Below are 17,757 nucleotides of genomic sequence, written 5' to 3'. Positions count from 1 at the left end.
TGAATGTGGAAATACTGTCAAAGCGCTTTGAGTACCTTGAAGGTAGAAAAGCGCTATACAAGTATAACCCATTTATCATTTATTTATTTATTATTTCATTGTCCCATTTCCTCTGTAAAGCACCAGTTCCATTGGCAGCAAAACAGGCCCATACTACCACCACTATGTTTGATGGTGAGCATGGTGTTCCTTGGATTAAAGGTCTCACCTTTTCTCCTCCATATTGCTGGGTATTGTGGCCAAACAGCTAAATTTTTTGTTTCATCTGACATCTCATGGACAAAGATAAGACCTTCTGGAGGAAAGTTCTGAAAAAATTGAGCTGTTTGGCCACAATACCCAGCAATATGTTTGTAGGAGAAAAGGTGAGGCCTTTACTCCCAGGAACACCACTCCTACCGTCAAGCATGGTGGTGGTAGTATTATGCTCTGGACCTGTTTTGCTGCCAATGGAACTGGTGCTTTACAGAGAGTAAATGGGACAATGAAAAAGGAGAATTACCTCCAAATTCTTCAGGACAATCTAAAATCATTGGGTCTTGGCCGCAGTTGGGTGTTCCAACAGGACGATTACCCCAAACACACGTCAAAAGTGGTAAAGAAATGGATAAATCCGGCTAGAATTAAGGTTTTAGAATGGCCTTCCCAAAGTCCTGACATAAACGTGTGGACAATGCTGAGGAAACAAGTCCATGTCAGAAAACTAACAAATTTAGCTGAACTGCACCAATTTTGTCAAGAGGAGTGGTCAAAAATTCAAGCAGAAGCTTCCCAGAAGCTTGTGGATAGCTACAAAAAGCGCCTTATTGCAAAGAAACTTGCCAAGGGACATGTAAGCAAATATTAACATTGCTGTATGTATACTTTTGACCCAGCAGATTTGGTCACATTTTCAGTAGACCCATAATAAATTCATAAAAGAACCAAACTTCATGAATATTTTTTGTGACAAACATGTGCTTCAATCACTCTATCACAAAAAAATAAGAGTTGTAGAAATTATTGGAAACTCAAGACAGCCATGATAATTTGTTCTTTACAAGTGTATGTAAACTTTTGACCACGACTGTACCTTAAAATAAAATAAACAGTGAAAATGCATGCTTTTTGTTGGACCGCAACAATATTTGTGTAGCATTTGTATGAAGGCCATATGGCATTGATTCGCACAGTCAGACTAGCATCACCGACAGTCTTGGGGCCATATGGCGTGTCTGTGTGTGGGTGTGCACTGACAGTAGTATTGGCGCGTGACCATCGATACCTACTTATTCTTTTGTCGATACGAACCAGGGAGCGGTCGACGAGTACAGAAGTGAACCCGATCGATGACAAATGTTGATCATGTTTGTGTTTTTTGTGCACAGGAGGAATGCCAGTTCCTGAGCAGAGCCCAGTGATGGAGGAGGGGCTTCTGCTGACCACCCGTAGTCATACAACTGGCCGAGGCATGGAGCCGAACAACACGGCCAACAATATACTGGCCTCTGTGAAAGAACAGGTAGTGTGCCGCATAGTTCACCGCATTTAAATGCTTATCAAGTTACATTAAAAGGGAGCTACGATGATTTTAATCTACATTTGAAATACTTCCTTTTGGTTTACATCAGGGGTCGGCAAGCCAAAACTTTGAAAGAGCCATATTGGACCAAAAATACAAAAAACAAATCTGTCTGGAGCCGCAAAACATTAAAAACATATGGATTCTATGGATTAGATTTATATAGCGCTTTTCTAAACACTCAAAGTGCTTCACAGAGAAGTGAGAACCCATCATTCATTCACACCTGGTGGTGGTAAGCTACTTTCGTAGCCACAGCTGCCCTGGGGTAGACTGACGGATATACGTCTTATAATGAAGGCACCACATGACGTAAGTGTCTATATTAGCTATAATAGCCTACTATCAAAATCACTATGTGTCGCAGGCTGAAGCAAATCTTCGTTGACAGAAATGTTGAAATTTAATATTTATTCTACACATTTTTACAACATTAGAAACCATTAGTAAATCAGAGTCTACTCTGAAAGGTGAGATAACTCCTGGATATTACTGGCTTTTAATGGCCGAAGGTATAGATGTGTGTGTCCAAGTTAAAGGAAACGGCAGGCTGTCTTCTTTTATTAGATTTATTACAATCTTTGGCAAGCTAGGTAATGTTTGCTGTGGTCTGGAACAACATGGATGGCACACAAACAACTATCTGAAATGCAGCCAATATTACATACAGATAATGCGTCATGAGACATGCAAAACTGAATTATATACAAAGAGGATAAAAGTAAAGGATATTAATAAACAAATACATTAATAAACAGCTGATCAAACGAAAAATAAGTCATGTTCATGGACCCACAGGCTGCAGAAGCCAGATTTCCAATCAGCTAAACAGACTCAATAACTCCACGGTGCCGTCTTGGTGAATTTACTGAGGAATTTCCGATACTGAAACAATACAAAAAGAATGCCGTTGTAAGTTAATACTACTAACACGAGCTGCGTTTGTCATTACAGCGAGAAATGCGCAAAACATAAATATCGCAATAAGAAACTGGTAACGGAAATACCCATATTTTTGAAAATCCTCTCAAATATCGGTAAAACATTTTTACGCTTATTGAGGGGGGACCCCGAGGCGTTCCCAGGCCAGCCGGGAGACATAGTCTTCCCAACATGTCCTGGGTCTTCCCCGTGGCCTCGTACCGGTCGGACGCGCCCTAAACACCTCCCTTAGGAGGCGTTCGGATGGCATCCTGACCAGATGCCCGAACCACCTCATCTGGCTCCTCTCGATTGGTTCCATTGGGGACGGTGTGGCACGGTTGGTAAGAGTGGCCGTGCCAGCAACCTGAGGGTTCCTGGTTCAATCCCCACCTTCTACCAACATTGTCACGTCCGTTGTGTCCTTGAGCAAGACACTTCACCCTTGCTCCTGATGGGTCGTGGTTAGGGCCTTGCATGGCAGCTCCTGCCATCAGTGTGTGAATGTGTGTGTGAATGGGTGAATGTGGAAATAGTGTCAAAGCGCTTTGAGTACCTTGAAGGTAGAAAAGCGCTATACAAGTATAACCCATTTACCATTCACTGTTATGAATATGACAACTCATATTGAAGCTGCTCCTTCTTTTGAAATACCGTATTTTCCGGATTACAGAGCGCACCCGTATAAAACCCCTACATTTGAGAGAAACAAATATTTTTCTATATATTGGCCACACCTGACTATAAGCCGCAGATATATACCGTAATTTCCGGACTATAAGCCGCACCTGACTATAAGCCGCACCAGCTAAATTTAGGGGAAAATACAGATTGCTCCATATATAAGCCGCACCCGACTATAAGCCGCAGGGTTTTGATGTGTAATTAACGTAGTATATAGGGGTTCCTGCTACCACGGAGGGGATTGTCGGGACAGAGATGACTGTTTGGGAACGCAAAGCGTCCCATTTATTAACTATAAATCTTTCAATCATTCAATCAAACTTTCACATCTTTGACATGGCGAACAGCATTCGTGCAGAGTACAAATAATACAACGGTGCAAAGTAATACAAAGTGCTCGCATGTACGTTATCAAAATAACCAGCCTACCGGTATATGAAAAGTCAGTCTTTAATCATTGTGTCATCGTCTTCCTCCTGCGTACTAAAACCACCGAAATCCTCTTCGCCGGTGTCGGAGAAGAACAGGCCGTATATAAGCCGCACCCTTGTATAAGCCGCAGGGACCAGAACGAGGGGGAAAAGTAGCGGCTTATAGTCCGGAAATTACGGTACATTGCAAAAGGAGTTATTTACACAGAAAGATTCTGTAAATATTTATGTACATTCCTTAATTGTTTCCAAATGGTGCTTGTAACACGGCAAATAAACAGCTGATCAAACGAAAAAGAAGTCATGTTCATGGACCCACAGGCTGCAGAAGCTAGTTTTCCAATCAGCTAAACAGACTCAATAACTCCACGGTGCCGTCTTGGTGAATTTACTGAGGAATTTCCGATACTGAAACAATACAAAAAGAATGTCGTTGTAAGTTAATACTACTAACACAAGCTGCGTTTGTCATTACAGCGAGAAATGCGCAAAACGTAAATATCGCAATAAGAAACTGGTCCCGGAAATACCCATACTTTGAAAATCCTCTCAAATATCGGTAACACATTTTTACGCTTATTGAGGGGAGATCCCGAGGCATTCCCAGGCCAGCCGGGAGACATAGTCTTCCCAACGTGTCCTGGGTCTTCCCCGTGGCCTCCTACCGGTCGGACGTGCCCTCCCTGGGGAGGCGTTGGCGTGGCATCCTGACCAGATGCCCGAACCACCTAATCTGGCTCCTCTCGATTGGTTCCATTGTATTATTTTCAATTCCGTATGCTATTTCTGGATCTTAAGCATTACTAAACCTGTACAGGTTGTGTGCATGACTTTATTTCAACTTACTAGAAAGGAACGCAGCAATAGACCTTGCATACATGGTGGACCCACTGTGGTTAAAACTGGTTAGTGATTATTATCCATGCATTCATTCACGTCATCAACAAAGTATTACACATTCTTGTAAAAATCAGGCTGCTCTATGAGTGATCCAGCTTTTTTTTTCTGGCTTCCAAATTTCTGGGAATCTAACACTGTCAGTAATACTAAATCCCTGGAAGGGTTGTTGACTAATCTAGTATTTATTAACAAAGACAACACAGTACCAGTGAACTTCCTTGAAGAAAGTGGCCTTTGTTTGCACAAGTAAGGAAGGAAAAGACTCGGAGGCAGCACCTGACGATGTCACTTCCTTCTCCCAGCGCCTTGTCCGATTGGAGCAGATATCCAAGGCGCCCGAACAGGAAGAGAGTAGATAGCCTGTTAGAGCTTTGTCTTTTTCATTGACCGCTGGCAGGAGAGACCTCCTGCCTCCAAGGGGATTCTTCTTGCAGAGCGTAAAACGATCGTCCCTCTCGGTCTTTAGCAGAGCTGGAGAGTGAAAACAGAGGAAATGAGATCCCGGCCGAGTGGGTGTATTTCCCCCCCCCCCCCCCCCCCCCTCTGCCTTCGCTTGAGGTTTTCCTCTGATTGTTGAGAGTTTCGAGGGATCCCACTGTCAGCGGAATGGAAGTACACACTTGTCCACTTGGCTGCAGTTGTGGTTGCGGGTATCTGAGTGCTTGGTAAGTGTTTACTGCTCTGGAATATTGTCTTTGGTATTTTATGGCTGCTCGGTGGCTGCTTTCTTTCTCCGTTGTTACGCCTCATTTTCAAACGGTCCCTATTTGCCGTTGATACGGACGCAGCATGCAGACTTTGCCCTCATGCCCCAACAATGGAGAGGCGCTAACATGCTACAACTGTCTTTCCTTCTTTCTTTGGTAGTTCATGGCAATACCAGGTACTTCAGAGACGCTCTTAATGTCAGTAGCTTTTGATCTTACATGTATCAGATTTAGTATGTATTGATTTATCAATACAACCACTTGGTAAAATAAATGCTTCTCAGTGCCTCGAAGAGAATTCTTTAGAATAAACTCCCTTTTTAGAAGCAGTTTTTATTAAATCTAGCAGCTATGAAGTTCTTGATAGCATTCCTATCTGAATGTCAACGATAGCAGAACCTTAACTTGACCTGAACTTTTAACAGTACCGTACCTATATAAATAGTTTATTCAAAGAACAGTATGATTTGGTGTTGAACTTGCATTAAACAATGTCGGTCAGTATATTGTAGTTTGTAAGGTCACATAAGGACGTTTTGGAGTTTAAAGGTCAAAGTAGAAAAGCCATCAAAGAGAATTCCTGATTTTTTTCAAGACTGAAATTTAAGGTAATTATTAACCCCCTGCTTTCATTCATTGTTCGTGTCAAGGTGAGAGAAGTGTTCGGTGTAGCATTCCCTCATATTTGCATGCTCATAATGAATGTGAGTTCTTTGAATATTACCCAATTTACATTTTAACATTCTCTGTGTTCTCCTGCGTGTACTACTGTTGTCCTGATACCAATATTTTGGTACTGGTACCAAAATGTATTTAGATACTTTTCGGTACTTTTCTAAATAAAGGGCACCACAAAATAATTTCATTATTGGCTTTATTTTAACAAAAAATCTTAGGGTACATTAAACATATGTTTATTATTGCAAGTTTGTCCTTTAAATAAAATAGTGAACATACAAGACAACTTGTCTTTCGTAGTAAGTAAACAAACAAAGGCTGATGACATATGCAGTAATATATTGTGTCATTTTCTAATCTATTATTTTGTCAAAATTATTAAGGACAAGTGGTATAAAATGTATTATTAATCTACTTGTTCATTTACTGTTAATATCTGCTTACTTTCGGTTTTAACATGTTCTGTCTACACTTCTGTTAAAATGTAATAATCACTTATTCTTCTGTTGTTTGATACTTTACATTAGTTTTGGATGAATTTTGAATTTAGGTATCGATTCAACACCAAGTAGTTACAGGATCATACATTGGTCATATTTAAAGTCCTTATGTGTCCAGGGACATATTTCCTGACTTTTTAAACATAATATGAATTTGAAAAACCCCCCAAAAAATGTTGTGATGCTAAAAAATATCGATGTAATCATAGTAGTATCGACTAGATACGCTCCTGTACTTTGTATCATTACAGTGGATGTTAGGTGTAGATCCACCAATGGCGTTTGTTTACATTTTGACGCCGGTGAGCTACGGTGTGTAGTGAAGCATGTTTAGCTATCCCTCGTCCTGCACTTGTAAGAAACTTACTTTATTTGTTGCCATGGAGGTGAGGATTAGTGATTTAGAAGTAGCCAAAACACGGATGGACGTTAGCCACTAGCTAGCTAACCATGTCTTAAAGCACCTCTTCCTGAGGGCGTTTTAGTGTTATAACTTCACCTTTATCTTTAGTTTTTAAGCCAAAATGCGTCCGTTCTCCCTTTTCTGTCTACACACTGTGTCTGCTTGTAAGTACTCTGTGTGTGTGCGCTGCCGAACATGTTCCTCTGCTCGTAAACCAGCAATGACACGATGTGACTTCGACGCAGGCGCAGGGGGGTGCGGGACTGGTACTTTTCAGAGACGGTATAGTACAGAATATGATTCATTAGTATCGTGGTACTATACTAATACTGGTATACCGTACAACCCTAATATATACATCTATATACTGTATATATAGACATATATATATATATATACACTGTATATGATATATACAAGGGGATAATGGCTCAACAATCTCTTTTTTTTATCCAAACAACATTAGCGCAAGCTTAAATGTCAGCGCGCACACACACACACACACACACACACACACACACACACACACACACACACACACACACACACACACACACACACACACAGTCTGGTTGTGTGCTTCAAAACAAAAAAAAAAGCCAAAAAAAGGAAAATAATTTTACCTTGTGTCTGGGATTATTTGTGGCATTGTTGAACACTCTTGGAGTTTCGGAGTGACAAACAAACAGCAGGTCTGAGGGTTTGGACAAATTGAAAGCGTTTCTGTTCACACAAAGTGATCTCTGAGATGGGCTGACACAGCTCTGACCAGCGCAAGGTACGACAATTGTGGGAATAAACTTGTCAGAAGTGACGCCGGCCGTTTGTACAGGATACGATGACATCACAATGGCAGCCATCGATGGCTTCACGGAGCATGCAAAATGAATGAATAAAACGCTCGTACGCCGAGACATAGTTTGCGCACAGAGACATATTTGACGCGGTGTAAACGTTTGTAAACCGAAAAGGTCACAAATAGAAGCACTCGTGAATCAAATTTTAACTGTATTGTTATACCTGGCATGGCGTATGTCCAAAACCCAAAACCAGTGAAGATGTCACGTTGTGTAAATGGTAAATAAAAACAGAACACAATGATTTGCAAATCCTATTCAACTTATATTCAATTGAATAGACGGCAAAGACAAGATATTTAATGTTGGAACTGAGAAACGTAAAACATGTTTGCAAATATTCATTAACTTAGAATTTAATGGCAGCAACACATTGCAAAAAAGTTGGCACAGGGGCATTTTTACCACTGTGTTACATGGCCTTTCCTTTTAACAACACTCAGTAAACGTTTGGGAACTGAGGAGACACATTTTTGAAGCTTTTCAGGTGGAATTCTTTCCCTTTCTTGCTTGATGCACAGCTTAAGTTGTTCAACAGTCTGTTGTGGTATTTTAGGTTTCATATTGCGCCACACATTTTCAACGGACTACAGGCAGGCCAGTCTAGTACCCGCACTCTTTTATTATGAAGCCACGCTTCATATGGTGTGGGGTTGTTTTTACAGGAGTTGGGCTTGGCCCCTTAGTTCCAGTGAAAGGAACTTTGAATGCTCCAGAATACCAAAACATTTTGGACAATTCCATGCCTCCCAACCTTGTGGGAACAGTTTGGAGCGGGCCCCTTCCTCTTCCAACATGACTGTGCACCAGTGCACAAAGCAAGGTCCATAAAGACATGGGTGACAGAGTCTGGTGCGGATGAACTTGACTAGCCTGCACAGAGTCCTGACCTGAACTCCGATGGAACACCTTTGGGATGAATTAGAACGGAGACTGAGAGCCAGGCCTTCTCGACCAGCATCTCACCAATGCGCTTTTGGAAGAATGGTGGAAAATTCCTATAAACACACTCCGCAACCTTGTGGACAGCCTTCCCAGAAGAGTTGAAGCTGTAATAGCTGCAAAAGGTGGACCCACATCATATTGAACCATTTGGGGTTGGGAATGGGATGGCACTTCAAGTTCATATGTGAGTCAAGGCAGGTGGCCAAATACTTTTAGCAATATAGTGTACGTTGAAAATGATTTGCAAATCACTGTATTTTGTTTTTATTTACGATTTACACAAAGTGCCAACTTCACTGGTTTTGGGGTTTTTGTGCATTATTTCTTGTACTCCCTTTCTATTATGCAAGGTGGCAGCTACCAGTGATAACTGCAGGCGGGAGAAGGATTACGTTGGTTCTAGAACAGTGGTTCTTAACCTTGTTGTAGGTACCGAACCCCACCGGTTTCATATGCGCATTCACTGAACCCTTCTTTAGTGAAAAATTAAATGTTTGTTGTTTTCAAATTCAAGACAAAGTTATATGTTTTTGGTAAGACTTTAGTATGGGGAACATATTCTAAGTAACAAAGACTTAATTTAGAGTTATTTGGTTAGGGTTAGGGTTAGGGCCAGGGTTAGGGTTATAATAAGGCCATGCCGAATAAGGCATTAAGTACTTAGTAATGACTAGTTAAGAACCAATATGGTACTAATTTGCATGTTAATAAGCAACTAATTAATGGTGAATATTTTCCCCATACTAAAGTGTTACCATGTTTTTTTTACTGGTGCACAAAATGAACCGTGCATGAACATCACCTTGTTCAAAGAACAAAACCAACACTGCATAAACTCACAACAAATTACACACCTGCAAATCAGTGTGACGTCTGCTGTTGCCGTATCCGTAATACGCCGATAGGGAGAAGTTTTTATTTACACGATGAGTCGGGTGTGTCTTGACCTCCGCCGAACCCCTGAGCCTGACTCACCGAACCCGTAGGGTTCGATCGAACCCAGGTTAAGAACCACTGTTCTAGAACTAGTGCTGGTGCCACAGCTCAGTGGCAAGGCAAGGCAACTTTATTTATATAGCACGTTTACAACAATTTTTAAAATGGAGCAAAGTGCTTTACAGGTTAAAAAGCATAGAGCAAAAAAACAAAACAAAAAAAACAAACAAAGAACATGAACAATGAATGAGCTAAACAAGATAGTGCAAAAGCAATACGGTAAAATGGTTTGAATAAAAAGTAAAATTGCAAGATAAAATTAAAGAAATAATACAAGTTCGACAAATTGAAAAAAAAACAAAAAACTAAAGCGAAGTGAGTATAAAAGTGCTCATACAAACCAGAAAGACTTTGCGTGTCAAGTGGCATGTGTTGCCTTCAGTGCGATATCAAGTGCAACCTGAAACTCCCATATTTTGTGTGTTTTATCCAATCTAGGTCAAGGCTTAATTATTGCGATCATAGAAACATTTTGCCATCATGCATTAGTGTGCCAGAGAGGGTATTTTCTCTGTGGGCAATAATCTTTCTCCTTGGTAAGTGAATAGGCACTCTAATTACAATTTACTGACCATTTCTCTCCTTCTTATCTGCCTTCCTCTCCTCGGTGGTGCTGCTGCGTGACAAAGGCAAGGGGGAAATCTAGACCCGTATGCATTGTGGCCTCGATTATGGACATAAAAATGGAAGCTTTGCTCCAAGCAATTACCCCGTGCGACACATTCAGAGGGGCGGTGTATAGGTGAAGGAGAGTGCTGGGAGAGACAAAACACTCAGGTGTGGAGGGGGAGGACAAAAAGCGAGAGTGGGGGAAATGATGAAGAATGGCGGAGTCAGATTAGCTGTCGCCGGCGAGCTGTTCTCTAAATGTATTGTGGCAGGGAGCTGTCAATGTGGAGGAACGCAGAAAATAAGAAAAGAGGAACAGGAGCCAATCTGCTCTCCCATGTGATGTGATGCCAATGGAGTGTTGTGTCTGGCCTGGCACAACAGTTTCTCCCCCCCCCCCCCCCCCCTATTCCTCTCCTCACCTCGCTGTTAATGCTCATGAACATCACTGTCATCATTATCATTATAATCATCTTCCTGATCACTACCACAGTGCACCACACTCCAGAGGGAGCAGGTGGAAACCGAGGCTACACAGATCAGTGTTGGCGCTAGGAATTTTCCAAACGGGATCCCAGGGAACCCGTCAAGTCATAAAAACGGGGTCCCACAGTAAATGTTTGGGGTCTGTCAGGTTCAAACACTGATGACATCTATTAAACAGGCAAGAAGCAAGGAATCATGCAGAGACAGAGTTCAATTTGGCTCAAATGAGGAGAGATGTTTTTTGGGCTGTACTCTAGTTACGGTACCAAACTATGCTCTAAAGTCCAGCCCACGTGCTTCCTCTATTTATTTGGGAGGTCCCTGGTTACATCACTGAAGCTGCCGCTGAAGGAAGGGGTTAATCTCAGCAGCTCCAGTTAGACACAATATATGACTATTAATGAAATGCAAATGTGTTGACACTCGTGATATCGCCCTGTCTCTGCTCTGTCTGCGTCACGGCACTCGATGTTCCCTTGGCAGTCAGCAGGCCGATTCAGGGTCTGAAAACACTGATACGAGACGATGTCCCTTTGCACAGATAGAAAAAAGTACAACCTCAGCACAATTGATAATAACTATTGCAACGGCCCTTAAGCATAAGAGTTGTGTGATAATATATACATAATTATTCTAACAGGTCCCACTTTTTTGTTAGCGTTCTGAAAACAAATGATAAACGTATGCATTATCATGTTATATAAAGTTAAAGTACCAATGATAATCACACACACACTAGGTGTGGTGAAATTTGTCCTCTGCATTTGACCCATCACAGTCCCCCAATCCAACCCTTGATGCTGAGTACCAAGCAGGGAGGTAATGGGTCCCATTTTTTTAGTCTTTGGTATGACTCACGACCTACCGATCTCAGGGCGGACACTCTAACCACTAGGCCACTGAGCAGGTGTATCTCACATTCTATATTGTGTTTTGGAAAAAGGTTGTCATAAATGTTACTTAATTCATTAAAAAAAACAATACAAAAGAAAACACATTGTGATGCATATGTAAATGTATTCAGTTCTAAACATTCATTCACTTTCTTCTTTCTTTCATGGATCTAAACTTTACCGCTGTCTGTCTTTTTTTCTATATTTTGTATCTAATAAGTTGTAGCTGTATTTATTTCAGTATAAAAGTGTACAAGTTTTGGTAACACTTTAGTATGGGGAACACATTCACCATTAATTAGTTGCTTATTAACATGCAAATTAGTAACATATTGGCTCTTAATTAGTTAAAGTTAAAAGTTAAAGTACCAATGATTGTCACACACACACATTGGGTTTGGTGAAATGTGTCCTCTGCATTTGACCCATCACCCTCACCCCCTGGGAGGCGAGGGAAGCAGTGAGCAGCAGCGGTGGCCGCGCCCGGGAATCATTTTTGGTGATTTAACCCCCAATTCCAACCCTTGATGCTGAGTGCCAAGCAGGGAGGTAATGGGTCCCATTTTTATAGTCTTTGGTATGACTCACAATCTCAGGGCGGACACTCTTACCACTAGGCCACTGAGTAGGTGTATCTCACAATCTATATTGTGTTTTGGAAAAAAGTTGTCGTAAACGTTACTTAATTCATTAAAAATTATACAAAACACACTTTGATGCATATGTAAATGTGTTCAGTTATAAACATTCATTCAGTTTCTTATTTCCTTCATGGTTTTAAACTTTACCACTGCCAGTCTTTTTTTCTATATTTTTTATTTAATAAGTTGTAGCTGTATTTATTTTAGTATAAAAGTGTAAAAGTTTTGGTAACACTTTAGTACGGGGAACACATATTCACCATTAATTAGTTGCCCATTAACATGCAAATTAGTAACATATTGGCTCTTAGTTAGTCATTATTAAGTACTTATTAATTCCTTATTATACAACCAGTAAGCCATTAACTAAGAGTCTTCCCTCAATATCCTCAGAATTATTGCTTATTAGTAACCCTAACCCTAACCCTAATATGTTCCCCTAGTGTCCAAATAACTCTAAATTAAGTCTTTGCTACTTTAATAAGCAACCAATTAATGGTGCATCGCCAGCTTTACACATGGCAATAAATTCAATCAATCAATTAGTTTTTTTATATAACCCTGAATCACAAGTGTCTCAAAGGGCTGCACAAGCCACAATGACATCAGATCCCACATCATAATTGGCAAAACGAGTAGCAATTATGATGAAATACAAATGGAAAGTGGTAGATATGCTGATACTATGTCAAAAGAGACACAATCAGTTTAACCTTGTATCAAAACAGATTAATTTGAGACAGAAACACTGTTCTCTGATGGCTGGCAGCTGTTAACTGATGAGAGGCGATTTTGAACAAAAACACTTCAGAGTGAACTCAACTAAAGGTTGAGTGCGGTCAAAGCCACGCCCCATGAAGGAAGTAATAACTATTATGGGATACAGATACATTCAAAGGAAGAAGTTCATGTAGAACTGAACAATCCTAAATTCAGACCAAAAATCTAATCAGACAGACAAATCCCAACAATGAAATAATGGAGGCAATGAAGTTATAACCCAGTTGTTGTCGTTCTTGCATCAAAGTCTCACCACTGTGGTAATGTGTTATTGATGAGACAAGAGTTGAAGATGAAGCCCATCGAAAAGTTGTTTTGCCATAAGTTCAGCCTCCTTCTTTGTTACCAGTATAACCCTTCAACCAGAAACGGAACGGGTGTTGTTGACTATTTTCACAATGTCGCCAACATCATTAATAGATCATGGAACAGATACTGCACTGTAATACATATAAAACTCAATTTAACACTTCATTTACGCCAAAACATGTGGTGCTTTACAAAATAAAGCTATTTTTAAAAATCTGTGATTTGAAATGCGAGGGCTGACTTTAGTGCTTTTTGGAGCCACACACTGTCCGAGACAGGCGTTCACAAACACAGCTCATTAGCATTGAAGCTACAGATGCGCAATACAGCGAAAGCAATTTTTAAACTGTCTAATTTTCAGCATCAAGTCGAGATAGACTTTGGCCAACACACTTCCAATCAATTTTTATGAAAAAAAAAAAGATTTATGACAACTGTAGGGAAGAAGTGAACTGGCTGTTTCTCATACGGATGAATATTACTTTCACAACAGATCCGTCCAGGAGTGGCAGTGTTTCCTTATTAAGGTAATCTGCTCGTTGACAGCTGCTAAATTGCTTGCTGTCCTCTTTTCAGACTGGTGTAATGTTTTGACACAATGGTGCTGATCTCACCCTGCAAGTGTTGTTCAGCTCTTTTATGAATCGCAGCGCTTTGGGTAATTGCAACTCTGGTGTTGAGCTCTTTAGTTTGTGTCATTGGAAAAACATCACGTGGAAGCTTTTGTTTAACCCCAGCAGATAGCTGCCGGACAAAGTTAATGCTCTAGGCCAGGGGTGCTCCATAGGCGGCCTGTCGCCAAACATCACCCAAATAATGAAACCATACAGTTGTACTGTAAGCTGCTCCTGACCACAGAACTTTCCTCCAGAAGGTCTTATCTTTGTCCATGTGATGTCAGATGAAGCAAAAGTTAAGCTGTTTGGCCACAATACCCAGCAATATGTTTGGAGAGAAAAGGTGAGGCCTTTAATCCCAGGAACACCATGCCTACCGTCAAGCATGGTGGTGGTAGTATTATGCTCTGGGCCTGTTTTGCTGCCAATGGAACTGGTGCTTTACAAAGAGTAAATGGGACAATGAAAAAGGAGGATTACCTCCAAATTCTTCAGGACAACCTAAAATCATCAGCCCGGAGGTTGGGTCTTGGGCGCAGTTGGGTGTTCCAACAGGACAATGACCCCAAACACACGTCAAAAGTGGTAAAGGAATAGCTCAATCAGGCTAGAATTAAGGTTTTAGAATGGCCTTCCCAAAGTCCTGACTTAAATGTGTGGACAATGCTGAAGAAACAAGTCCATGTCAGAAAAACCAACACATTTAGCTGAACTGCACCAATTTTATCAAGAGGAGTGGTCAAAAAGTCAACCAGAAGCTTGTGGATGGCTACAAAAAGCGCCTTATTGCAGTGAAATTGCCAAGGGATATGTAACCAAATATTAATATTGCTGTATGTATACTCTGCGATGAGGTGGCGACTTGTCCAGGGTGTACACCGCCTTCCGCCCGATTGTAGCTGAAATAGGCTCCAGCGACCCCGAAGGGAATAAGCGGTTGAAAATGGATGGATGTATGTATACTTTTGACCCAGTAGATTTGCTCACATTTTCAGTAGACACATAATAAATTCAGAAAAGAACTAAACTCCATTAAATGTTTTTTTGTGACAAACAAGTATGTGCTCCAATCACTCTATCACAAAAAAATAAGAGTTGTAGAAATGATTGAAACTCAAGACAGCCATGACATTATGTTCTTTACAAGTGTATGTAAACTTTTGACCATGACTGTATGTATATATATATATATATATATATATATATATATATATATATATATATATATATATATATATATATATATATATATATATATATATATGTATATATATTTTTTGTAAAGGTGCTGACCCTCAAAGTATGACAACTGATAAATAATATGATACGTTAACAACCTTAAAAGAGAAAAAAGCTATTTTTTTTACATCTTCCAAACAGCATTTCAATAAATCCCTACATCAGTAGCGCCTTCGTGCCGATGTTCACATTGTGCTTTTATACACAATTATGTGCAGCACACTGTGAATGCAAATGAGGCAGCACTATAAAGACATTAGCAAATAGGTGAGTGGGAGCCCATCAGCCTTTGCACTTCAGCTTGTCCACTGTCACGCCTACATATGTCCTGCATTCTGTGGTGACATCATGTGAGACCACCACCACTTGCAGTCAGTCCAAACATAATCAAGAATTAACTGCATGCATTTTTGCTTCTTTTCTGGCTTTTTAAGTCATGTTTTCCAAAGTAAGGAGTCAAGACTGGCCTTAACTAGGGCTGTAAGAGAAGAACATGAACAAATATTTCCTGTACTATTATGTATCTGTTTATTATATACGTTCATGCCAAGTATTTTCATCATATAGTGTTTATGTTAGCTTTACTATAACCTCTTTTTTCTTTTTAGATGTGTAACTTTTCCATTTGAACCCGGGATTCGGGTACTCAACGGAACCGATTATCAGAACTGTTGTGTTTGTTCATGTGGTAATACATGTTAATTTGTTTAATTATATAATTGTTATTTCATATTTAACAAAGAGCTGATACTGATAACTGTACTGGTCTGTCCTGAGTCTCATTTGCTCATATGCATTCATTTCAGTTTGTCTTTGCTGTGTTGCCGTGGCCAGGAAGTTGTCAGTTCACTGTGCCACTTTTGTCTTTTGTTGATAGATAGATAGATAGATAGATAGATAGATAGATAGATAGATAGATGGATAGATAGATAGATAGATAGATAGATAGATAGATAGATAGATAGATAGATAGATAGATAGATAGATAGATAGATAGATAGATAGATAGATAGATAGATAGATAGATAGATAGATAGATAGTACTTTATTGATTCCTTCAGGAGAATTCCCCCAGGAAAATTTAAATTCCAGCAGCAGTGTACCGAATTGAGATCGAATTTAAAAAGTAAATATTAGGGGTATAAATGGAGATAAAATAGAAAATATAACAATAAGAATAAAAATAAAAAGCAACAATAAGAATAAAAATATAACAGTAAAAATAATATATAACAAGAGAAACTAGGCCAGTGGTTCTTAACCTTGTTGGAGGTACCGAACCCCACCAGTGTCATATGCGCATTCACCGAACCTTTCTTTAGTGAAAAATAAAATGTTTTTTTTCAAATTCAAGACAAAGTTATATGTTTTTGGTAACACTTTAGTATGGGGAACATATTCTAAGTAACAAAGACTTAATTTAGAGTTTTTTGGACACTAGGGGAACATATTCTAAGTAACAAAGACTTAATTTAGAGTTATTTGGTTAGGGTTAGGGTTATAGGGTTAGGGCCAGGGTTAGAGGGTTAGGGTTATAATAAGGCCTTGCCGAAAAAGGCCATGCCGAATAAGGCATTAATAAGTACTTAATAATGACTAGTTAAGAGAAAATATGTTACCAATTTGCATGTTAATAAGCAACAAATTAATGGTGAATATGTTCCCCATACTAAAGTGTTACCATGTTTTATTTCTGGTGAACAAAATGAACCGTGCATGAACATCACCTTGTTCAAACAACAAAACCAACACAGTGCATAAACTCACAACAAATTACACACCTGCAAATCAGTGTGACTTCTGCTGTTGCCGTATCCGTAATACGCCGATAGGGAGAAGTTTTTATTTACACGATGAGTCGGGTGTGTCTTGACTTCCGCAGAACCCCTGAGCCCGACTCACCGAACCCCTAGGGTTCGATCGAACCCAGGTTAAGAACCACTGATTGCACTGTTTTTTGTTGCAGTTTATTTCAGTATTGTTATTTGAGTCTTATATCGAGTCTTACAAATCGTTTATTTCTATAATTACTGTACTTATTACATAGCCGATGTTTGATTGTAATGTGCATATTAGTTGTAGTTTTCACAACAAAATTTTAAGGTGTTGAAATCGCCCTGTAAAATCGTGAATGTTTAGGGTAGGGTTGTACGGTATACCGGTACTAATAAAGTATTGCGGTACTAATCAATTGAAATCGGTACTATACCACCTTTGAAAAGTACCGGTACCGTTCTTTCATCTGAGTGCCGCTTTGCGGCGGTGACTACAGAGCAGAGGTGCATGATGCATACAAGCAATAACATCTTGGAGTGGAAAAATGGCAAAAAACTACAATTCTACTGGTTCATAAAGAGGGTGGTGAAGTACAATATGGAGGTATTTGGCCTTCAAAACTAACAAAGGTGACGCTTTAAACAGGGAGGCACCGCGTAGCAAGTACTGTTTTACACCTTTCCTGCTTGTCGGCTCCCAGACCGTGGTCGAGGAGCGCAGGGGAGACCTTTCACTTCACAATGGGTCCATAAAGCTCCGCTCTTCGGTTGGAATGACGAGGCCGTCAATTAGTTCTGAGACTCTTATTTTGTTAGCACAGGCAG

The 17,757-nt window shown here is 40.0% G+C and overlaps 1 protein-coding gene across 4 annotated transcripts in view; it reads left to right on the top strand.

The window, feature by feature from the left end:
- Window positions 1-17,757, top strand: part of LOC133664931 (plakophilin-4-like) — a 246,263-nt gene that overhangs the window by 67,117 nt on the left and 161,389 nt on the right. For all 4 annotated transcript variants that reach the window (XM_062069971.1, XM_062069969.1, XM_062069972.1 and 1 more), the window contains exon 2: window positions 1,368-1,501. In XM_062069971.1, the coding sequence (XP_061925955.1) occupies window positions 1,373-1,501 (129 nt within the window). In that variant the 5' untranslated portion in view covers window positions 1,368-1,372. The remainder of the gene's footprint in view (window positions 1-1,367; window positions 1,502-17,757) is intronic.

Source organism: Entelurus aequoreus, linkage group LG14 (assembly GCF_033978785.1).
Source record: "Entelurus aequoreus isolate RoL-2023_Sb linkage group LG14, RoL_Eaeq_v1.1, whole genome shotgun sequence".
Lineage (NCBI taxonomy): Eukaryota > Metazoa > Chordata > Actinopteri > Syngnathiformes > Syngnathidae > Entelurus > Entelurus aequoreus.
This window is presented reverse-complemented; position numbering and strand designations above follow the sequence as displayed.